Source organism: Crocodylus porosus, unplaced genomic scaffold, assembly GCF_001723895.1.
Source record: "Crocodylus porosus isolate Cpor-Errol unplaced genomic scaffold, CroPor_comp1, whole genome shotgun sequence".
Lineage (NCBI taxonomy): Eukaryota > Metazoa > Chordata > Crocodylia > Crocodylidae > Crocodylus > Crocodylus porosus.
The window spans coordinates 158690111-158714995 of record NW_017728906.1 but is presented as its reverse complement, the minus strand read 5'-3'; the positions used below and the strand labels follow the sequence as shown (position 1 = coordinate 158714995).

General features: G+C 47.6%; 1 protein-coding gene across 3 annotated transcripts in view; it reads right to left on the bottom strand.

The window, feature by feature from the left end:
* SMAD9 (SMAD family member 9) overlaps nucleotides 1-24885 on the bottom strand; it is a 43179-nt gene that overhangs the window by 4899 nt on the left and 13395 nt on the right. For 2 of the 3 annotated variants that reach the window (XM_019530058.1, XM_019530060.1), the window contains exons 3-5: nucleotides 19851-19985; nucleotides 17585-17806; nucleotides 4211-4467 (exon numbers count right to left, since the gene is read on the bottom strand). In XM_019530058.1, coding sequence (XP_019385603.1) covers nucleotides 4211-4467; nucleotides 17585-17806; nucleotides 19851-19985 — 614 coding nt within the window. The remainder of the gene's footprint in view (nucleotides 1-4210; nucleotides 4468-17584; nucleotides 17807-19850; nucleotides 19986-24885) is intronic. The other variant, XM_019530059.1, reaches the window with a different exon arrangement.

Below are 24885 nucleotides of genomic sequence, written 5' to 3'. Positions count from 1 at the left end.
CAGTTTGGTTCAGATGTTAACACAACAGCTTTCCTCGCCACTCTGTCTTCAACTGAAGATAAGACATCAAAGAGGGCCACGGAGTTACTGAGATAATGAAGGTGCTGTATAACTAGCTACACTTCCTTTAGAAACAACATGTCCATTCATGTCTTCCATTAAAAGGAACACTGTGTTTTCTACTATTGTTTGCATTGAACAAGGCACTAATTCCTTCCTCAATTAGATCAAAGCACAGCAGTGCAGGGCATTGGTTGGGAGACTTTGGCTTGGACTCTTGGGAGAAGTCATGTGAGATTTTTAATGTCCACAAAGAGCAGACATGGCTTTGCTTCTCAAGGTCTGGTGGGAATGATTAACATAGTGAGTTCCTTGCAAGTGTGTGTGTTTACATGTGCAATTAATTTGAAGCAATAAACTCTGGAGCAGTTTGAGCCAGAGCTACACATGCACTACACATGTGCCCCAGACGACAGCAATTTGAAGTGAGGCAAAGCAGTTTATGCCAGGGATGCTCCTGCCCCACTCTGCATAGACAGCATGTAGCTCCAGGCTCTGGGTAGTGGCATCAGGGCTAGCGGGAACATGAGAATGCTGAAAGTGCAGAGCCATGTGGCTAGGCAGTAGGCAGGAGTCTGGCCCCCTGCTGTCTGGGCTGATGGGGCACAATTTATGCACGCAGTCAGTGTCTAACCATGCATTTAATCACTCTTAATTACTCCACCATAACACAGTACTTTTGGGTACAGTGCTATCTTACACCAGTGTTAATTAGTCTACTATGGCCTAATATTATCACCAATGTATATGGTGAAACTTTACTCCACAGTTAATTAATCTGCTCTGCAGTAAAGCATATGTGTAGATGAGGCCAGTTCATTTATATTGGGCCTGTCAAGATTCAAAGCTGTGATGTGGGAACATTTAGGCCTTTCATGCCTGATTCTTGGCCATAAAAACCTCACTCCTTTTGGAATAAATAGAGTCAGCTTGTTTCAGTCATTTGTACAGAACATTTTCTGATATAAGTCTGCAAGGAGCTGTGTATCCAGTGGGTGCGTCTACATGTCCAAGTGCTGCAGGGTGGGTTTACTTTAGAGCAGGGGTGGGCAATTATTTTGGGTGGAGGGCCCCTTATTGAGTTTTGGCAAGCCATCGAGGGATGCATGATAGGCAGCCAGGGGCATATAAATATTAATTTTCTAAATTTTTTAGAGGCCCTGCAGGCCAGATAGAATGGCCTGGAGGGCTGCATCCACTCCCCACCCCCGGTCCACATTTTGCCTACCCCTGCTCTAGAGTAAATATCTCTAGAGTAAACCTTCTCAGGGAGGCTTCTACACATGTGAGGATTGGGGAGAAGATTTGCTTCTCCTGGCTGCAGCCTGCTCCTGCCCCGTCTGACCCTACACCAGTCCTCTGCAGCATCCAGGAAGAGCTCTAGGCTCCCCCCGAGTGCTAGTCCAGGGGTTGGTAGGGAGCATGTGGCTAGGAGATAGCTGTATCCTGGTGGTGGCTGGGAGATTGCTCCCTGCCCCTGGAAGCTGCCTGCTGCTGGGGCAGGCTCGAGTTTGGTGAAGCCTGGGTGGGGACAATGTTCCCCTGCCCTGGCAGTAGGAAGCTCCCCACCCAATTAGATGATTGAGGCATGGGGCTTGGACAGAGCTGAATGGGAGGGGGAAGTCCCAGTCCCCTGCTCCAATTCACTGGTGGGGCAGCTACCAGCAAGCCCCTGGCTGGGCAGGGATTCCAGTGGGGGATTTCTCGCCCATCCAGGGGCTTGGTGCTAGCTGCCCAACTGGGGCAGGGGCTGGACCTGCCCCTCCCATGCAGCTCTTTCCAAGCTCTGCACTTCAATCACCTGATTGGGGGACAGGACTGGGACCTGTCTGGGAGAGTCCCCAGCTAGCCCTGGGCTGCATGGGGAAGTCTGCATGTGCAGCCTGGAGCTGGCTGGGGACTACCTGAAATCAGACAGTCCCCAGCCACCTCCAGGCTGCATGTGCAGACTTCCATGTGCAACTTGGAGCTGGCCAAGAACTTTTATGATCAGGGGCAGGTCCCAGCCAGCTCCAGCCTAGGTGGGGAACTCTCTCCATGCAGTAAAATCCCAGCCCCTGCTCTGCGATTGCAGAGTTGTTCTCAGTCCCTGCTCCACAATCACGGAGCTCCCAGCCCCGGCTCCAAGCCCCAACTCTACAATCATGGAGCAGGGGCTGGGAGCTCTCTGCTGCTAGGGCAGGGGGACATTGTCCCTGCCTGGGCTTTCGTGCTGGAGCCCACCCCAGCAGCAGACAGCTCCTGGGGGCAGAGAGCAATCTCCTGCCCTCTACTGCCTGGCTGATCAGGAGCAAATTTGCTCTGGTCAGCCATCTACACAGGCTGTACTGTACCGTAATTACTCAGCAGTTAATTTTTTACTTGCATTTGCAGGTAGCAAATTAACTGCCAAGTAGAGGAAATTACCATGCAGAATGGGTCAGCACGTGTATACAGTGATGCTTACTATGCAGTAATTAGCTCTACTGCATAGTAAAGTATCTTGTGTAGATGTGCCCAGTGGACCAGGGGAGTCTCTTGAAGTTAGAGAAGCAGAGAGAAAAATTGCCAGTGCTTTCATCCACATCTAGTCAGATACTCTAGAGCTAATGGGGAAGGTTTATTTTAATGCCCATGAGCACCCTATTCTTGACTAGTAAAGTCAATGGAAAAGGTTACAAACAGACACTGTAAATTGTACAGTGGGAAGGTAAGCTGCTAGCAGCTCGACAGTTCTGTGTTCTGTCCCTTATATGAATTTTTGTAAGTTTTCACTTGGGCTCCTGGGAGCCTGTACTCTAGAATTCAAACCCCTTATTTAGGCATCTAAATAAAATTTCTCAGAGGTCCTAAGCAATTACATCTCTGAGAGGATTTTGGCATTTACTGACTTAGAAAACAAGATGACCCACTTTTGCTTAAGTGCCTCATTATGGGTTGCGGAGTCTGACTTCGGGTACTCAGCTTCCTATTGGTAGGAGCAGGGTACTGAGAAGTTGGGAGACAGTCAGATCTAGCAGAATCATGCAGGATAGCAGTCAACCTCAGACCTAGCTAGTCACAGTATTTATTTCAGTAGTCAACAATCTCCACAAGTCAGTAGGCAATGATCAGTCTTCAGGAGCTGCTGACTTATCTATTGGATGTTGGTAGTCTGGATGAATTGGTCAGAAGAGAGACTTCATTTCTTGTAGACAGAGAGCTCACCACCTTCTATACTTATCAAGTTCAATGAGAGTTGAGGACACCAGACACCTCAGATCTGGGACCACCACATCCAATTTGTAGTAATATTAGAGCGTTGTTACACATTGCACCATAAGCCACACAAGTGTTGATCAGTGTTACTGCTAGCTTGAGTTTGGAGCTGTCACACTTCAGGCCACCAGGGGCCTGGAAGACTGAATGGTAAGAATCCCCACTGCTGCCACCTCCCATTCTGGGCTTCTCCCCTGCCCCCAAGCTCCTCCATTGCGCTTTGAGGTTCCCCCTGTACTCCCCCACCCTACACTTACTTGTGGTTGACTGCATTGTCTGTCCCAGGATTAACCTGCCTGCCTGACCCCTGCCACGGGGCTGCTGCTTTTCTCCACACCAGGCCAAGCCCAGCCCAGGGAGCAGCAGTGGCATCAGTGTGGTGGGGGTGGGACAGTCGGGCAGGTTAACCCTTCCCTGCCTGTTCTCCCAGGACAGACAGCACAGGCAACCACAAGTAAGAGGACGGCGGTGGGGAACAGTGAGCAAGGATCTGGGGTGCTGGTGGGGAAGGTGTGGTGGGCCCAATCCAGGCCAGTGGGGGAGGAGGAGCAGATGGGGTGTTTACTCTAATCTGTAGGCTAGATTGGATACAATTTAGTGTAAAATAAGCTGGGGAACACGAATAAGAAAGAACCCTGACGTGGTGTGGCATAACTTTGAATGCCTAACAAGGGCTTAAAATTAGTTTTAGGTGTTAATGTGCAGACAATCCAGGTGTTAAGAGCTCCAGGAGCTACCCAAAATTACTGTGTAACAAGGCCCTTAGACTGAATTTAACAGTATTAAGACTTCATTTTCAGACTAATGGCTGCAAAATACTCATTTGGAAAAACTGGCACAGTTAACAAATTAAGGGGCTTTTTCCCTTCTTTTTTTTTTTCTATAAATGCAACAGAAGAAATTGCATCCTTACTTTTACAAAGCTCATCCGGATAGTACACATCTTGGTCAGCTCATACACCACCTCAAAGCCATGGTTGACTGACTGGGCAAGCAACTGAGCAAAGAGCTGGTTGTTGAAAATCTTGAGGCTGCAGCCACTGGGGATCTTGCACACAGTAGCTGGGTGGAATCCATGCTGATAGTTACAGTTGCGGCTCTGTACAAAAATGCTACTGTCGCTCACACATTCTGCATAAACCTCCCCGCCAACATAATAGAGGTGAACACCTTGAAAAGACAACAAACGTTATTTCAGGACTGAACCGTTTGATACTTTACTGGTGTACATGTACCAGCCTTATCTTGCCTTCTGCACAATTCTTACACTTCATCCTGATGTAAAGATGCATACGTTTCTTTCATAAAAGAGTAAAGCAGGCAGAGCTGGTAGCACAATCTGCAGAAGCACAGAGCTGAAATGTTAGAAAAAATCACCTGCAGCACTGAGCTGGTGGCAGGGAGGGGAGGAGCATGCTCAGAACAGGTAAACTCTTTTGAGTCCCTAGTTGTAAAACTCCAGCAAGTTTCAAGTATGTGCTTATTCAAAGGTTTCTGGCATAGCTATCTTTGATACATCCTTGACACTAAAGACAACACCACCTCATCAAATTAAAAGTTCCTGCTACCAATCATGGGTAGCACAAGAGTTTCTCCAAAAAAAAAGTGGGGGGAGAAAATCAACATTTTTAGCATGGGCAAAACAATGCATTTTGCCTAAAAAAATGAATAATTTTCACTATTTTTTCCCAGATATAAACTTAGCCTGAAGCAGATACTTTGCATGGAAAAATTCAGCTCAGAGACTTGAAGTTTGGCAATGGTATATGAAACTGAAAACAATCTTAAAATGGGAAGTGTTGGGCATTCATAATAGGTGTGCTACCAGTTCTGCCTATAATAACTGCACTCTTGAATTCCTAAAGTTAGGTGCCTAATTCCACATTTAGCCACATAAATAAGTGGCCTAATGTTCAGAGAAGCACAGCATACTCTGCTCTTGTTTCATTCTATAATTTCATAGAGTGACTTAAAGGGTGAATACCCCTGAAAATTAGCCAATTCCTCTGAAAAGGCCCATATTCTAAATATGGATATAGGCAGCTAACTTTTTAGGCAATCCAGGGTGCAAATGCAGACTTTAATAATGTCATGTTTATTCTCAGGCTGGTAGCTTTGCAGTTGCTGTTCAAAGGGATGGAAAATTTTAAATAAAGAGTAATAAGAAATAGAAATGCATCCACATGGTGTGATTGTGTTGAAGCATTGGAACGATTACTGTATGTTGGACTTGATGAGAATGTTCTATTTCCACTAAAATTCACATAAGTAACGAGCTAAATCTAGTAAAATAGTTAAGTACCTAAAAGCATAGACCCTGAGTGTCTAATTTTAAGATGCCTGATCAGCAGAGTGGAGCCCAGGCTCCCTGTACGCTGTGTGGAAAGACACAGTTGCCTGAGAATGGGATCCACAGACTGAGCTGGGAGCCAACAAGAGTGAGCCAAAAGGAAATGCTGAAGACTTAAGGAACAAGAGAGGCAGTGTCAACCATCTCTATGACAACCAAGAGCACTTCCTCAGGAATACCAGAGTTCAAATCTATATTTCCCACCTCCCAGGAAAGGGTCTAACCATTAGATAGAACAGTCCCGTGTCAAAGCTTGATTACTGTTTCTGTGAATTAAATACATGGTGACAGGCCTAAGAAAAGGAGATAGAAACCTCCTTCCCATATGAGTTCCCTAGCGAGAGTTGTGCTTGCTTTCTGTCTTTGGATTAATGAATGTTCTACTTCTTTTCTGTCATGATTTAAAAGGAGTGGAGAGTGCTTTTCCAATAAGCCTGGATAATAACCTAGTGGTTAAGTACCTAAAAGCATAGACCCTGAGTGTCTAATTTTAAGATGCCTGATCAGCAGAGTGGAGCCCAGGCTCCCTGTACTTTTGAGGGGTACTGTCCCTCAAAAGTAGAAAAAGTGGGTTTGAACGCTTTCTGGAAGAGGTGGTAATTGACTGAGGCTCTGATTTCCTGTGCAAATGCTCTCTGACCACTAGGATGTCATCTTGGAACTAGTTTAACCCATGCTTCTCTGCAGAAGATTCACTTGATTTTTTTATTTTTTATAACCGTTTGTCACCATCATCAATTTATGGTTTATGCATCACTGCCTATTCCAGCTTCAAAAGCTTTCAGACCACCATTTCCATCTGGTTTCTTCTTCTCTTGTAGACCGTAACAGAAATGTTTGACATATGTAAGCTACCAACCCCCTGCACTATCCCCAACCTGGAGGACCAGAGGACCAAACCAGAGCCCCATTAGCTGACATTTTCACAGTTCCCTGGAGACCTTCATAGCACTTTAACAACACAGTGAATATTATTAGATGCACTGTAACTGGTATCTAGGCAACACTGACACTTGAGCAAAGCATTTACTGAATGGCCCTTCATTATTATATCACTATGAATTGTGCATAGACCAGAGATGGAGAACTTTCATCCAGCCTGCAGGGCCCCCCAACAAACTCTTTCCTACCCAGTCCAGCCCTTCTACCCATGAGAGTGAGAGTGAGGCACACACATGTACAAGCAGTCCCCAAAATGTACCCTATTGAATGGCTGCTACCCTCATGGGCAGAAGAGCCTGGCTGGCCAGCATGCAGCTTCTGTGTGGGGCTGCTGCTGCTGCAGGCCCCGGGACCTGCTCACTTCCCTAGTTTCCTGCTGGCTTTGGGCAGCAGGTAGGGAAGCAATGGGGGTGGGGCTGCAGCCGGGAGACCAGAGCATGGGGCTGGGGCTGGTGGCAGCACAGAGCCTGCACCTATGAGGACAGGGGGTGGCAGTAGCGTGGAGCTGGGATTGGCAGCGTGTGGGTAATGGGGAGTGGGGGGGTGTGGGGACCCCACACACACTCCCCATTGCATGCAGCCCCAGCAGGCAGTGGCAGCAGCAGCAGCAGCAGGCAGGGCACTCAGGGTGCAGGCGCCTGGCGGAGTGCAGCTATGGCCAGCACTGCCCATTGCAGTGAGGGGCACAGGCTCCATGTGGTTGCCTGTATTGCTAGTGCTCCCTGCCACTCACATGCAGTCCCTGCACTCACACAGCTGGGAGGAAAGCCTAACATGCTGGAGCCAGGTATCTTCCCTGCCAGGCCTGCGCATCAGTGACTTACTGTGGGTCTCCAGTGCCCAGGAGCCAATGCCTCCATTTGCATCACCCCCCACCCCAGCCAGGGATGATCCAAGCAGGGCGTGGAGCCCCCCCTCCCCCTCCATGGCACTTCTATGCAGAAACTGACATTGCGGCATGCCAGGGGAGGGGTAGCGGCCAGAATTTCAGGCTGTAACAGGTAAAGAAACTTACAAACCACTGAGTGGGAGGGTGGGCCATACACCAAAAGCAGGAGGCGCCATGGCCTCTGAGCCTGGCTGGCACCGCCCTCACCCACCTGACTGCCGCCCAGAGGCTATGGCCCCCTCCTGCCTCCCCCCCTGCCACTTCAGTACGCTACTGCTGCACAGCACCAGGGCAAAACTTCAGGCTCCAGAGCTAGCTGCCTTCCCTGACTGGGGCTTCCCTCCCCTGCGGCATAGTCCCTGCAGGGAGGCAGCCAGCTCCAGCGCCTGAGGCTTCTTTCTGGTGCTGCACAGCCCTGGCAGGGAAGGCACCTGGCTTCAGCATGTGGGGCTTCCCTCTCTGCTGTGTGAATGCAGGTGCTGCATGTGGGTAGCAGGGAGCACCGGCGATATAGGCAGTTGCACAGAGGCTGCGCTCCTTGCTGCAATGTGCAGCGCTGGCCAGAGCTGTGCCCCACCGGCCGGCTGCATCCTGAGTGTGTGGGGTCCCCACATCCCCCCACATACCTACACCCATACCCTGACCTACAACCCCCCCCACATATACGTAACCCCCAACATACCCTACGCTCCCCCACACAACCACATCCCTTCACAAACCCTACCATCCACCCCACCATACACACTCACCATACACACACCACACACCCTGTGGCAGGCCAGCAGGGGGCGATCCTGTGCTGAGCCACCCACCCCACTGTGCCCAACCACCTACCAGGCTCCGAGTGCCTCCCTGGGGTGGCTCACATCCAGCCAACCTCCTTCTCAGAGCATACCCATGAGTCTGGAGTCATCGCAGCCACCACCCAGGGTTCAGACTGTTCTTGGCCCTGTGCCTCCTGGGAAACACAGGCCTTGTAGTCCTAGAGGGTTTTCGACCCACTGCTAGGACTTGGGGTGCTTCCTTTAGCCTGAAGCTCAAATAGTGGTCTCCCTTAGTCAGCCGGACCAAGGGGACACAAAGGCACAGCCCTCTCCCTCTCCCAGCCAGTTCACTATGCTTAGAACAATGGAGAACGTTATTGGTTACATGGAGTAGGTTTGGAGTAGGGTACAGGATAGGGACATATCACAGAATAACCTTAGAGCAAACAGTGTGCCTAGGTATCCATTGATTATACAACTGCTGTACTTCAAGCTATATATCTAGATAGATCTTAAGTAGCTTACTCACATGTATCATCCAGAGGCTGGCTACTTTCCTCTGGAGACAGGCAGTTTCTTGTGTGTTCAGTTTCAAGAGAGAGAGGGAGAGGGCTTGAGCATTCTGCTTCCCCAGGAGCTTTAGGGCTCCAGCATGAAAGCTCTCTCCCTGCTTTACAGCACATGGCTCTGCCACAAATGTCTTTCTAAGATGGCTCTCTCTACTTCTTCCTGGGGATCCCTTTTATCCCCTATTGTGACCTCATCACTAAGGTCCCACCAGGAGCAGCCCCACTGGCTACTGATTGGTGCTTTCAGATGACCTAAGATTGAGCAGGCAAGAAAGCTAATCACCTGACCTGCAGTGGCTGGAAACTTGAGACAAAGAGGAGCAGGTCCCCAACCCCGGAATGTCTCCAGCACTGTTATCATGGGGACCAAGTGCATCCAGAGTTTGTGATCAGAGGGTGACAGGCGGGCAGAAAGGTTGATTCCTCTACACACCCATACCACACACACCTATACACCACACACACATACCATGCATACCACACATAGCAAGCTTACATACCATGGACCCCCCACACACCGTGCACACACCACATGCACAAACCCTCCCCCGACAATATACAAAACTAAGAATTTATTTTTTAGTTATTATGCAATCTCCTCTATATTAGGCCTGTGGAAAGTGGCTAGTATTTGCTTCAGACACAAATTTGGCCGATGCAGGGGACTGTGATTCAATTTGGTGATTTGAATCACTGTCCCAAATCGATTTGGCCAAATCTGATTTGGAGATCTGGCCACCGCCAAATTGGCCAAATCTCCGAATCAAACAGGTCCCATCCACTGCCCACTTTCCCAACCCCATCAATGTCTGCCTCACCCATCCCCAGTGTTCCGCCTCTTTAAAAAGAAAAAAGAAAAACCCCGCACTCACCAGCTCATGCCAGGCAGGGGTCAATCCTTGCTGCCCCCACACAGCCACATGCTGTGTCAGGGGCTCTGCCATGAGCTTCCATCCCCCATCTGATCTCCCAGCCCCATCAATGGCTTCCCCGCCAGGCCACAGAGTCCTGGCTCTTTAAAAAAAAGCCCTGCACTCACCAGATGCTGTCAGGTTGGGGGGAGGCAATCTCCACTGCACACCACTGCCCCATGCTGCATGGGGGGCTCTGTCACAAGCCCCCATCCCCCGCCCACTCTCCCAGCCCAGTCGATGGCTGCCCCACCTGGCCCCAGTGTCCTGCCACTTTTTTTTTTTAAAGCCCTGCACTCACTGGCTGCTGGCAGGCAGGGGGGCGATCCCCACTGACCCCCACTGTGTCATGCTGCATGGGGGGGCTCTGCTACGAGCCCCCAGAAGCCTCAACAGCTGCTGCTATGGCCAGTGGGTGCGGAGCTTTTTTTTTTTTTAAAGCGCCAGGATGCTTTGGCCACTTGTGGCAGCCATTGATGGGGCTGGAAGATCAGGTGTGGGATGGAAGCTCATGGCAGAGCCCCTCAGGGCAGTGGAAGTTAGTGGGGATCACCTCCCCATGCCTGGTAGAAGCTGCTGAGTGCGGAGCTTTAAAAAAATTTTTTTTTTAAAAGCTGGGATTCTGGGGCCAGGTGGGTCAATCATTGATGGGGCTGGGAGAGTGGGCAAGGGTCAGGGGGTACTCTGGGGGGCTGGGAGAGCAGGCAGGGGATGAGGCCTGATGGGGGTACCTTCATGGTCCCCTCCCCCTTCTCCAGCCCGCCCTCCCCTCACTTACTGGCATAGAGTCCAGGTCTAGCTTCCTGCGGCAGCGAGTAAGGACAGTCTGAATCTCTGAATCTCTCCGAAGCTCTCCGAATCTTTTCTGAATCGATTCAGAGAGCTTTGAATCAATTCAGACCTTTCTATTGGTCTCCTGATTTGATTCAGATTTGGAATCCAATTTGGTCCAAATCTCCTCCGAATCAAATCAGTACCTGAAGCTTCACGCAGCCCTACTCTATATATGCTATGCAAATACAAATCATGATAAAAATATTTTTTGTAATAAAATTAAAATATGTTATAGTACATGTTGGACTTGACTTTTTTCTGGCTTTAAGATGGCAACCCTCCTCCCAAAAGGAGTATTTCTAGGGGGCAAGAGGAAGGCCTTCTGGTGGTAAAAGTCAGGGGTTAGGGGTATGACTTCCAAACCCAAGATGGTGACAAGGGGGCAGGGCAACTATCAAGTGGTGGGACTACCCACGCAGCTCTTGACAGCTCACCAAAACTAGTTAAGTGTCCTTCCACCCGAAATAATAACCCATCCCTGGAACAGGCCAACAGATTTGCCATCTGGAATAAGAGATTTAATTAATTAATTTAGAGAGGTGTGTGTGTGTGTGTGTGTGTGTGTGTGTGTGTGTGTGTGTGTGTGTGTGTGTGTGTATATAAAAACATCCCCTGCATTGCAAGTTCTCCTTCATATCTTAATTTACCCATTTTCCAAATGCCAAGAAAGGAATGCAAGGATTTCTTAGTATGGTGTTTTTTAATGGACGAACTGCATAGTTTGGATAGAGTTAGACAAGCTTTTGAATGAAAAATATTCCCTTCAGGTTAATGTCTTGCATTTGAAAGCTTGTTTAATGCTATCCCAACTATGCAGTTGGTCTAATAAAAAGTATTACATAAAGAACTCCTTGCATCTTGTATAATTCCTGCACCATTATCTCTACAACATCACTCTAACATTACCAAGGAAGAGATGGGCTTTATTTTATTTTTTAAGATGCATTCAGCAGTGCAAGACACCGTTGGTCTTTCACCGATGGAATCTGGATTGTCTAGCCCACAGTTTTCATTGGGTACAAGTACTTTTCTGAAAGTGTTAAGTACCTGTCTTTGAAAAATCACCCCTGAGTACCTACCCCTTTCAGGGTGTTTGAAACTGGGCACTCAAAACAGATGCACATTAAGTCATGAGTTGCTTCTGAAAATTAAAATTATTTTTTGGGGGGAGGTTGTTTTTTTTTAATCTTTATGCAGATTTTTAGAAGCCATGAACACAGTAGAAATGAAATGCCAATGAGTATTTCAATTTCTCCAATATCCATTTGCCAGAGATTAGCACCCTCAATGACTGCCTGTTAACAGAATCCATTCCTAGAAGGCCAAACAGGAGTTCTGTGTTTTTAATGGGTTTTCATTAATTTCTTCAGACCCTTGATATCTAGCACCCTTGCACCTATAGCTCTTTCTGAGCATTGCAAAATGAACAGATCAGAAACCCCATTTCCATCCCTGAAGTCTGACTCCTGTAATTGGACTGATTTCTAGTAGATGATGTCCTGAGCTCTGGATTGTTATAAGCTTTGATGTGGCATTTCCACAAAAGCAGCTCAATGCTGGTAGGCTGCCTGGCAATTCTACTGCATTATCCTAGTGACCTAACCTTGTTTACTCACTGGGGTGTTTCTGTTAACAGAAGTGAAAATGGTTTACAGCTTCTATCTGGCTGTCCAACAGACTTTGAGATCTATAAATACTCCGGACCTACCCTGTACTAAATCCATTTTGTTCCTCATGGGTATTTTCCTTTTGAGTTGAATGAGGAGGGAAATGCAGGTAAATTAAGGGTCTCCACAGGATCAGTATCCAGAAAACAGCCTTCCTTCTTCTGAGCAAACTCCTAGTGTAAGGCTTGTAAACAAATTAACACAAGTCTTTGTATCTAAACAGATGAGAAACATTCATGCTTACTGCATTTTCTTCTTGCTCTGGAGAAGATCTGCTTTTTCCCCCTCTGGGCAACAATTTATAGGAGCAGCTTCTTCAAATGACAACTTTGACTGCTAGGGCCTGTTTCCCCTGTGTCAGCCACTCACTCTGGGCCTGTTCTGCCCATTCACTCTGATTCAGCATGCGCCACCTGCCAAAATTTGTCAAGCAGCTACTTTTTGGCATATGCCAGTGCTACTCTAAGGTACAGAGTGGGAGCATGTGGGAATGGCATGTTTTCATGGTGGCACTTCCTAGCTTAGACTGACAAAATGCAAACATTCCCTAAAGCCTAGTCATTGCTGTTTATGGATCTATACTACCTTTTCAGAGAACATTTTTAGGTTTTCATTATTTCTTTTTCCACCATAACCTGGTGACTGGCTCATTTCCAATGTTCAGGAGCAGTGGTGACAAATAGGGGGTGCACAGGGGTGCACGTGCACCTGAGAGCACTGGTGCACCCCCTGACAGCCAGTGCTTCCTCCTTAGGTGATGGGCAGAGGGGCAGGTGGGAGCACTGGTGACCCCCCTACAAGCACTGGCTGGGGAGTTGGGGCGCCAAGAAAAGTGCCGCTGATACCTCTGCCCCTCCTCCCCCCATCAGCAAGATCGGCTGTGGGGGGGCCTCCCCCAGTCACTGACTGGCCACTGCGGGGGTACGTGCCCCCCTAACTCAGGAGGCACCAGTCATCCATATTCAGGAGGAAACTGTTTTAGGACCGGTGCATTCGTGATTCTGGGTAGACAATACTGGAAAGCAGCAGATCCAGGTAGAACATCCTTGCACTGGGCCTTCTGATTTACTATTATTTATACAAAGCATATCAAATTCGATATTTGGCTCAGGCCTTCCCACTATTTAATCAGTTCAGCCTGGAAACTGACTATCTAGAGCCAATTAAATTATTGCTTTGGGCCTGGGAAATAAGTGGGGCTGCTGGGAGTTGAGATCTTTTGAGCTCTCATTAAAAAGGAGATGAGATTTAGTGTAGCTTATCATTGCCTAATGAAAGCTGCTGATAGAAACTTATTACTGCAGCTAATTAAATCAGAACCTGAAAAATCTGGAGCATTTTTCCTGGAGGGAATGGTAGGCTGCTTTATTTCCCCCAGGAAAAGGCATTTTAATGGCAGGAGGAGACAATAAACTGAAGGCTCCAGAACTTTAAGTGCACAAAAACTGCTTGACAGAAAGATGAGGCTTTAACAAGAAAGCCATGGTAATTCTAGATCCTAATCCCCAAACATCTCTATTTGTGGTGCAGCTGCTGGTTTCTGTTATATCTGGGAAATGACCACTTCAGACAGGAGAAAGGCTTAGTAGAAGTAGAAGAGCCCCCATTCTTTCAATTACGCCAGTGACATTCCATGAATGTCAACTGAGTTGCACGAATTTTATAGCACTTCACATGGGTGGAGAATAAGAGCAGAACTCCAATGCAAAATACTTCTAGCTATGCCAGCTCCCCAAAGAGAAGTACAACCTAGGATCTGCTCTGTCTAGCCCACAGTTCTCATCAGGCATCAGACTTCTTCAAGTCTTCAGACCGACTCTTCTTTCTCGTTAGAACAGCATAAATTCATATTCAATTCATTACATCCATACTCGTTACTTTTTTGGAAAATTCCATTATCCCTGTCTTTAGGAATGGTAAGTCTCATAATGGCTTCTACATGAACCAACTTGCAAATCAGCTTCTCCCAGTTTTCTCTTTTCTTTTTTCCATTTTTCTCTCCTCTCAGTATTTTTCTGAACTGATGTGGTGCTACTTCAACTTAACACTGAATAAATAATAATTATTTCTTTTGTTTTCTCAATTTTTTCTCTTTCATTCCTTTTTCTCTCCTTATCCAGTCCCTTCTTTCCTAAGACTGACTAGCTCTTTCTCCTGGCTAGCTCTTTCCCAATTTAGCTACCTTCTCCCTAGTTGGCTAAGTTTCCTTTCCATTCTGCTCCATGGTGATTCCCTCCTGACCTCAAATATGGTGATTGGTCTAACCCTGGCAGAGGAGCAAGACCCTCTAGCCAGGGACCCCTGGCTTTAATTCCCAACAGGAGCACTGGCAAAATCCCCAGCTTTGGCTGCAGTCAACAATAGATGACTCCATAGGCAGTGGAAGGCCAGGGCTAATGGGGCTTAGCCCCTCCAAACACAGGGCAGCAGTGGCAGCACAGAGGACTTCAGGGCATCCCAGGCACAGGCTCTGGGTGGCTGCAGCAGGGGATGCATGTAGACACAGACACACAGCTGCAGCCTGCATGCAGCTAGGATTGCAGCCTGGTGGGGTGTGGAGCACAGCACACCACATCAGGCAAGTCTGTGAAGGGGAAGCGGTGGAGGGGGGGCAGGGCAGATTGAGGCCCCACAGTGCTCCACTGCTGCTGCCTCGGGAACCACGTGACACCATGTGCCTGCCACTGCCACGCTGTGCCATGTCCCCTGCCTGCCCAGCAGCAGAAGGCACATGGTATCTCATGGCTCCCAAGGCAGTGGCAGTGGGACGCAGAGCCCCAGCCTGCAGAGGCAGCCCACCTCTGTCTTACACACAGATCTGAGAGGCACATGCTGCCTCCCTCCCCAGGGTGCACACAGTGGCAGGAACATTCCCCCCCCCACTGCACCCCCAGACAAGCCACCTAGGCTCCAAGCATCCCATGACCTGCCTGGGGGCCCCACTCACATCAGCCTTGCCCCTGCCTCTGCCCCACTCCCTAGCCCTGAACTTGCCATGGGAATCATTTTGCTTCCTACGCCTTTCTGGTGACTATGGAAAAAGGGATTTAGCTACTTTACTGGATTTGACCATTGTAAATTTTAATTTTTTCAATTAAGCATGACCTCAAGAGCTTCAAGTTCACTTCAGCTCTCATGAGCACTAACTGACAATGCCTGTTCAGGCCTAGAACTTGGGAATCTCGAACAGTAAGAATAAAATTAAAGCCAATGGGCATAACAACTATAATTACACTAATGACAAAATAAGAGTAGGGAAAGCTAAATAGTGCACAGACAAGGGGATTCTATAGACCTTCTGTTTTAATACCACAGCAGAAAGAAGGAATTAAAATATGGTTGGACCTACCATGTCCCCTATTTCCTTGGGGAGGGGTATGTGTGTTTGCATGCATGTAAGGCAGGGGCGGGTAATTATTTCAGCGGAGGGCCACTAACCCAGGCTGTCGAGGGCTGCATGGATAGACCCCGCCCTTGACAGGTGCCCCGCCCCTGCTCATCATCTTGGGACCAATGTCCCAGTGTCTTGGGACCAATGTCCCAGGGCCAGCACCGGTGGGGCCCAGAGTGGGATGCAGGCCGGCAGGGGTCTGTGGAGCTGGGCTGGGCTATACCAGCAGGGCGAGGGAGGAGCTGGTCTGGCTCCATACAGCCCCTGCCAGCTGGGACCCTGCACTCCTGCCACCCTGCTCTGGGCCCCCCCGCACTGGCCCCAGGACACTAGTGTGGACCCTGTGCTCCCACTGGCTCCCCGCCTACTCACACCTAGTGCCCCCCAGCCTTGCAGTACAGGCGAGGGGCAGCGCACAGCCCCAACCCTCTGCTCGCCGGGAGGGAAGAAGCTGGTGCTGAGCACAGGGAAGAGTGGCCCCTCGCCTGCCCCATGGCCAGCGCTCCCCAGTGCAGGCACTCACAGCTCATGCGGGATTGTCTGGAGCAGGCACAGGCAGCCCCAGGCAGGGTGCAGGCGGCTGCAGAGTGGCGCACTGTCCATCAGGCGGGCGACGGGCTGCTATTCTCCGCACAGGGAAGGAACCCAGGGAAAAGCTGAGCATGGGGCGGAAGCAGCCCCTCCCCTGCCCCACGCCCAGTGCCACACGCTGCAGGTGCTCGCAGCCCGCATGGAGCTGTCCGGAGCAGGCACAGGCAGCCCCATGCAGGCTGCAAGCAGTTGCAGCGTGCAGCACCAGGTGTGGGGAGGGGAGGGGTCATTTCCCCCTCTCCCCCCGCACTCCTTCCCTGCCCAGGGTCCACCCCGTCACTTACCTGAGCTTCCCGCGCCAGGTCAGCCATGTGCTCCCAGGCCAGAAACCCTGGCTGGGGCTTCCGGCTGGGGGGCAGGGCCAGGAGGGCCCCGCTGTTGTTGGAGACCACCGGGCTTTCCCTGGGTCCCACTGCCCTTGGTTCCTGTCACTTTTGACAAGAACCAAAGGCAGAGAAATACTAATTTTCTACATTTTTTTAGGGGTCCCATGGGCCAGATAGAATGGCCTCGCAGGCCAGCTCCAGCCTGCAGGCTGTATTTTACCCACACCTGATGTAAGGGTATCCAGGGTTTTGGTGTTCCCCAACAGATGTTACTGGCCAAAAACATTTAGATCCTGTGTGTATGTAACACACATGCACCAAAAGCGGAATACATATAGACAATCACTTGAAAAATCTAACACGTCTAGCTTTAACAAATAAAAACTAACAGAAATAGCTTATTAGTTTGGACAGGTTTTCTTAACCTGCCAGGGGAGAAAAAAAACTATAGAGAAAACTTTAGGAGATCTTGTAAATGTAATGGCTTAGCTACTGACTGAGGGTATCTACACTAGATGCTATGTTGTTGTAGCACTGGCAGGCACAAACCGTGATGTCGATGCTACTGCGCAGTAGCAACAAGCAGTAAGGACCTGAACAGTGTCTGGACTGCACAGTAATGTTGGTTACTACACAATCATTTAGTACTTGTTTAAGCAAATACTAAATGCGCAGTTACAACTGTGCAGTCTGGCACATATGTAAATACACCCATTGTGTGACAGGTGGCTGGAAAACCAACAGCAAGACTCCAGTAGTTAACTTGCTAGTGATGTTTCAATAGCGATATTCTTTGTTGCGGTAAATATAAATAAACACAAGTGAAAATACATGCAGTTAACGTAGAAAGCATGATTATAAACAAGATTTCACTCAACAAAGGCACTAGTCTCTGCGACCCGTTACCCAGTCAGCAAAATATACTGTCTTTTCTGAAGCAGGCAGCTTTGGTTTTAAGAAACATGTGTTATAAGGCCTGAGAGATAAGCTAGGTATTTTAACTTATGCTGTCATTGACACTCTTTCCCAGCACTGTTGGAAGATTGCTCTTACCCTTTCCTATGTGTCTCCTGGTGTTTTCTATTGTAGAGTTCCGGTTTACATTAGAGAGCAGTCCCAGACAGAATCTGTTTCTGTTATTTGAAGGGTCTGTGAATCCATCAATAAGAATGCTCCGAGAGGAAGCCTGGAAAGTCTCCCCTACTCGGTTGTTGAGTTCATAGTAGGCAACTGAGCACCAGTGCTGGGGTTCCTCATAGCATACAGGCCGAAAGTCTGTAGGAAATAAAATCAGTGAGGTCACAGTCACATTTGCTTTTATACCCCAACTCGCTCTTGTAATGAGCCCCATCTCAATCAGTGTGAACTTTGTCAGACTGGATGTCTCAGTAGTAGGTTCTATTTCTTCATAATTTCCTGGCTCTGAGTTAGCAGAGAACCGCAGTCCGGGCTTACCTTTAAGTGTGTAAGTAGTCCTACTGATTCTCTTATGCACTAAGTTAAACACAAAATTCAATTCTTTACTGAATTAGGGTCTAAGCACTCCACTGGAAACTTTACAACTTGTGTTTGTGCTGCAGGGCCTGTGCAACTATGTGCATGTGGCACCACTGAACACCAGGAGCAAAGTAGATTACAGGAAATGAAAACTAAGCTGACCCTTCCTCCAGAACATGATTCACTCTAATCCCAAAACATGAGGTTTAAAAAGAAGCATTCCCCCTCTTTATTATTTTCTTTTCACACATCACAGGACATTCTGCTTCCAACTGAGACTACAGACAGAAATACTAAAATGCCACAAGAAAGACCATTTCTATTGGAAGCCCTAATTCCTCAGGCTCAGAATAAGGACAGCTGCCCTTTTTAACTGAGCCTCCAAGCCTTATTTGTCTCATTAATGAAGAACCATATCCTGACCACCCACCAAGGGCATATGAGACCCATAAAACAGTGGAACCTAGCTACAGTGTATTTCTAAGTGAGAGGGACTAGGCAGGTTGCCAGCAGTGTGGTGTTGTAAATGTCTCTGGGATATTTGTTTTGGAAAAAAGGGTGTCTAGGAATGTGGTTGTTGTCACATGGCTATTATGCATGTCCACATATCCTGTTACCATCATCCTCTCTCTCTGTCTGCTACACACATTTATATCTTCTTGCCTTAATTTAGGATGCAAGCACTTAAAGGGGTCATCTTTTAACAGGTGTGTGCAAGAGACGCCCTGGACCTGAATGGGCATCTGAGTAGAATCATAGTGCTATAAATAACAAAACCAACTGTGATTATCCTGCATTTGGAGCAGACCACAGAAATCCTATGCAGAGATTCTGCATGCCATAAATGCCATGGATTAATGTTCTATGGAGACAAGTGAATGACGGATGAGCCTGGGGGTCTTCCAGCTTTGAGGTTCAGAGATACTACTGCAGAAATAGCCACACACTGGATATGAGGCTGCTCCATCCTGTGGCTCCAGAAAGGGAATGAGACAATTCCAGCATCCTGAATTTTATCATGTCTCCCACAAAAAGCCTTCTGTATAGCTCTTTCTAGGGGCATAATGGCAGAGCATTTAAGGTTTCTTATTACAGCTCCAGAGGTATGTATTTAAGGCTCACTTGCCAAAAGCTGCCCCCACATGTCCTAGCTATAAAATAGGTAGCTGGTTATTTGGGTTGAAGAGCCAAAGGCAACCAGACATGACACCAGCCACATCACCCTATAGGTGCCACTGCCTACAGAAAGTGGTGTGTTTTAAACACACCAGCCTGATAGGCGTTTAGGATTAGGCTGAGCCTTTAATAGATCTTCTTGCACTTGATGGTGATATGCTGCTGTGATTACTTTAACTGACTAAACAGTAAGTAATACAAGACAGAAATAAAGATGGGAATAATAAAGCTTCTAATACAGTGTTTAAAGATGAATAAACACCTAACTCCAGAACTGAAGGTAATAAAGAAATCAGTCCTGATTTTGATATAGCTCTTGGTGCAGTACATAAATGCCCAGCCCCTTTTTTGATAACTTTGTCCCTACAACCCAGATAATCATGTTTGCTTTCATGAATATTTCTTTTAACTTTTGTGAACACAAAGAAGCAAGTAAAATCAGAACCCTCTGTGTCAGAAATGCAATAACTGAGTTTCTATATCACTCCCACACTGTTTCTGAATGACATGTCTGGGCTGTGTCCTTAATCTTACAGGTGGCTGAAGGCTCAATGTTAAGGATCTGTGAGCCTTACTACTCAAAGCCAATGTAATAACTCCTTGTCTACTAATTTTTCTTTGGAGAGTAATATAAATAGTTATTTACTTTCAGTTTCTTCATCGGCAGATTTACCTCCATTCGGCAACGAGAGCATTAGCTGACTGTTGGTTGCTGGATCCATTGATCGTCCATTTTGGTTTGCCATTTCTCTTGCATGGTAAGGGGGAGGTGGTGTTTCAACTAAAATAAAAGATAAAAATATAGAGATCAACAAGCTGGAAAATTATAACCAACTCTGCCTGGTAAATATTCAATATACTTCGGTACTGTTCAACAGGAAAAGGGTCCAAAACCAGAATGTGAGTGTGAATTCATCTTCTTCAAGTTCCAGTTCAGGACTGCTTCAGATTCAGCTCTCTGGAGTTCAATATGCTCATATAGTTTTAGCTTTGGATTTTGGTTCAAAAGGTCTGACTTTCCATATGCAATTTGGATGCTGCCCAAAGTGATACAAATGCTATGTTTAATTTCAGTTGTTGCAACCCAGAACTCTGGTCTCAATCTAGTCTCAAACTCAAGCTCCATGGAAGGAGACCAGTATTCATCTTCAAGCAAGTAGTTCCATAAATGTGAACCAAAACCCTGTTCATGTGGGAGGACAGAGAGAAAGACAACCTGGTTAACTTCAAGTGCCTTGAAAGGGGAAGGGAAGAGTCCCCAAAATACTTCAGGTCTAAATTAGCATCTTGTCAACAAGCCCTTGATGTGATTAACAGACAGGAAGTGGAAAACAGGTGTTACTGAAGTGTCTTACCCAGGCATCAAGGAGCAAATAAGGTTCTGTATTCTGAAACCCCTGCAGCCTCTGTATCAGATTCAAGCAAAAAATAATGAGGAATAAATTACAACAGTCTAGCCTGGAGGTAGCAAAAATATGTATAACCACAATGAGCTTTACATGAGACAGAAAAGTGCTAGTGGAGGCCACTGTGATGTACTGTGATAAAATATGAGCTTCTAGGCTGAGAAAACAATGCAGAAGGTCCCTAAGTTCCTGGGTTGCCTCTCTCTTGTATACCAGTGGTGCATCCAGGTGACAGTGCATCTGTAGGGGCATGCATTTGCTATGGCACAAACAGCAGTAGCACATATTTGTGCCGTTGCTTGGTTATGCCCTGTATGTGCACTCTGGCACACGTCGAATTATTATGGGGAAGGGGAAGCTAGTGTCAAAACTTGTGCTAGCAGCTTTACCTGGGGTCCTGGGGATCTCCTAGGGCAGCAGCTGCACTGATTTGGCTGCATGGAGCCTGACTGGCAGCCAGAGCATAGCTCTGGATAGCCAGGCTCTGTTTCTGGTGGTGCCGTCCAGTGCCTCATGCACTGCACCACTTCTTCTGGAGATTTTTTTTTTACACCAGGATCTCCCAGTCTCAAATTTTGGCACTGTGCTGCAAATTAGCAGCATGGTGAATGGGCATGTGTGCACCACATGCAGTCTGCGGTGCCTCAAACAGCTTTGAGGCATCACAAACCACACTTGTGCACTCATTTAGATGTGTCCCCAAGGTGCAAAAGGTATTCACAGACAATTCAATACGGGAGGTGACAAAAGCATTACTTATCAGGATTGAACTTTATCCTAACTGTCTTCCACCCAAACACATATTTCTGTGAAACAACCAAAATGCAGTTCCAAGAGACCAACAGGATGGGAGGCACAAGAGACAGGTTCCAACAACATGACTTCTCAATCCATATCCTAACATAATGTCTTTCATTGGATCAAACACATCAAAGTAGCACTAAGGTTGCAAAGAAACTGGGCAATGATAAACTTTTGAGAACCCCCTTCATGAGGAAGCTTAATCCCTGAAGTGTTGCCATAGCACCCACACCTGCAAGGAGCACCACTGAGCTGGTGACAGAAAGCTGATATGTGTGATGCTATCAGCAGGTATCAGTCTCCTTTCCTTCTTCCAGAAGATTTTCCACCATGTTAAGCACAACTGTCTGTGTCCAGGACTATTTTGTTTTTTTTAAAATAAGAGCAATTGAACACACATGGGATTATCCCAAGTTCTACTCTCTCAATAACTTGTTTCAAAAAAGGAGAAAGTACAAGGTAGGCAGTAATCATTAGCATCAAAACAACATTTTAAAATGGAAGCTACTTTTCGCAAATCTGGGAGCATCTAGATGAGACGCTTACCGAACACTATTGCACAGTAGGTCATTACTACTGCGCAGTAGCATTGCTGGACATGAACCATGATGTGACACTACTGCATAGTAGTAACAAGTTACTAACAGGCAACCGTGCCAGGATGCTACTATTCAGTAACGTCTACTTTTTTGCCTACTTTTATTTTACCTGCTCTTAACAACTTCACAATGCGTGTCTCAGGTAGATACACCCTCTGACTACTTTCACTAGAAGATAAACTCCTTCCTTTTAGCTGTCACCTCATTAGCAACAACCTAGTCCAGACCAGTGGCAACTGACCACCAACAATAGCCTGACATGCAGAAAAAGAGACAGCCTAGCAAACACCCAGAATAGCTGGGGTATTTATCTCCCTCAACCTCTGTGCTGCAGGGCTTAGCTAACCCCCTTCTGATGTAGTCAATATTCTTGTCAAAGAACAATAGACACCAAAAGAAAATATACAGCACATCATCTACCAGTGGGCCTTCTGATTCCCAATTTGTGTCATTTACAGAATAGTAGACTAGGATGAGGGCTCCATTCTAACACACCCCAGGAAGGAACAGAAGGCTTTGGAAAACTGAAAAAGACACCATCTCTCAGACATGTTTCCACATTAGAAAAACCCAACATAGGTCTCAATCCTGAAAGCAGACATGTGTGTAACCCTTCTCAGACGGGTAAAATGCAACAGATAAAGTTACAAGTTTGCATGCAATAGTGGGACCCTACTTAGGAAGTCCAGATACTAGTACAGAAAGCAAGGCTGACATTATCCCCTGTTTGTAGAGATCTAGCTGGGCCTGTGTATCATTCAAACTCTATCTTGAAGGCTTAAGTGGGCTTTAATGGTCTGAGCATGTTGGCTGGCTCTGTACCTGGCTGGATTCAGTGACTGTGGATACAGACCAATTCATGAAATGACCATGGAACCTGCAAAAGAACAAGTATTGTACTCTCCAGATTAATGACTATTATTTGTTTCAGTAGTGTCCAGAATTGGGGCTCCAATGTTGTAGGCATTATACAGATACTGAGAAGAGATGGCCCTTCTAGGAAATGTACAGCCTAATTTGTGGAGATGCAACAGACAGATGTGATAGAAAAGAAGGGAAGCAGACAAGGAAGATCAGGGTAATGAAAATACTAGTGCCATACTAGTGACAGAGGTAGTTACAACACAGACAGAAGTTACTTAAAGCTATGACAGCCTTTCTAAAAATACATAAAATCAGCTACCCCTTCCTGATGCACATATCTTGCCAAACAAAAATGATATAAGCTCTGATATATTGAAAATGGATTCAGCTTAACCTGAATTCCAAGTGGTTTTGCACAGCTCCACTTCAGTGAGTCAAGTTAAATCAGGCTGTCCCCACAAAGCAACTTACAGGTGGCCTGACTCTCCTGTTGCACTGGTGTAAATCAGGTCAGCTCTACTGAAGTCAGGGGGACTACAAAGGTGTGTAAGCAGACTGGAAAGAGAATTAAGAGAGATCTGTATGCCCCAGAATGTCAGGATATATCTGCTAAGGTGCTGAACATGAGCTAACATGATTAATGACAAGGAATCCTGGTTTTCTGTTTAAAAATCAGAAATTCTCTGGGGAAAAATCCCAAATTCTCTGATTAAAAACCCCAAATCCATGTTTTTCCACAATCAAAATGAAACCCCGCTATATATATAGGTATCAGTTGAACACAATGTTTTATTGATGTATTTACAATTTTAAAGCAATTTGGAAGCCTACCAGTGCTTCAGTCATTATAATAAAATACAATCTAAATACCTACATATTTTGGTGCCTGATTTTGTTATTTTTATCATGGAAAATCAGAGCTGATCCTCCCCTTTTGTTACCAAGACACGGGTCCAGCTGCAGCTGTCTCCTTGCACTGCTTTGTGGTGCTGAGCAGCCCTGATATGCCAGTGCTCTGCTCCTGCCCCTCACTCCCAAGCCCCAGCCACCAGAGCGTATAGACCAGAGGATGTGGGCACAGGCATAGGTGACTGGTGCCTCCTGAGTCAGCAGGGACACTTGCCTGCCCCAGTGGCCAATCAGCAACCAGGGTCGGTATGATCACGGATTGCTTCTCCTGGTGCCCCCACTCTCTGGGTGGCGTTTTCAGGGGGGCACCAGTGCTCTTGCCTGCCCCCCCGTCTGTCACCTAAGTGGGTAACGCTGCTGTCAGGGGGTGCACCAGTGCTCTCAGGTAAGGTTCCTTCTAAGCTGCATGTGTGCACAACTGCGCACAATAAAAAACCTTGCCGTGCAGTGACTTTTCATTGCCGTGCACCCGCCCAGAGGGGAACTGGGCTGTGGCTTCCCGTAAACCCTGGGCATGGAGCGCAGTGGAGGCACTGGGACCAGCACAGGACACTTACCAGCAGTAAGTTACCACTTGGTTGCATGGGGGCTGCTCCTCACTCCTCACCATGCTGGCATCCCTGCAGGGAGGAAGAGCAGTGCGGGATGGGCAGCGGCTCCTCCCTGAGGCGAGGCAGAGATGGGGGCTAGGACAGAGCCAGACACCACACAGGCTCCGCTGGCTCTAGGGGGCTGCTCCGCTCCCTAGCCCCTTCGAGTGAGATTCGCCCTGAGCCCCAACGCCATGTGCCTCCCCGGCCCAGCGCGGTTGGGAGAATGGAGAACCTGCCTTGTGAGAGGAGATTGGTGGGTCGTGGCTCCAGGGCTTCTGCTGGTCACATGAAGGAGCAAGGAAGAGCTTACCCCTCACAGCTTTAAGCCCTGGACACTGGCCACAGCCAGAGGTGGGAGATGGGCTGGAAGAGGGGGTGCTGGTGCCCCCGGAGGTAGTGACAGACCTCCCAGGTGCAAGGGCTGTGGGGGTTTTGCTAGCATCTAGCATGGGGCATGATCAGCTGTCTAGGTCTGTTTCACAGATTTCATAGATTTCATAGACATTCGG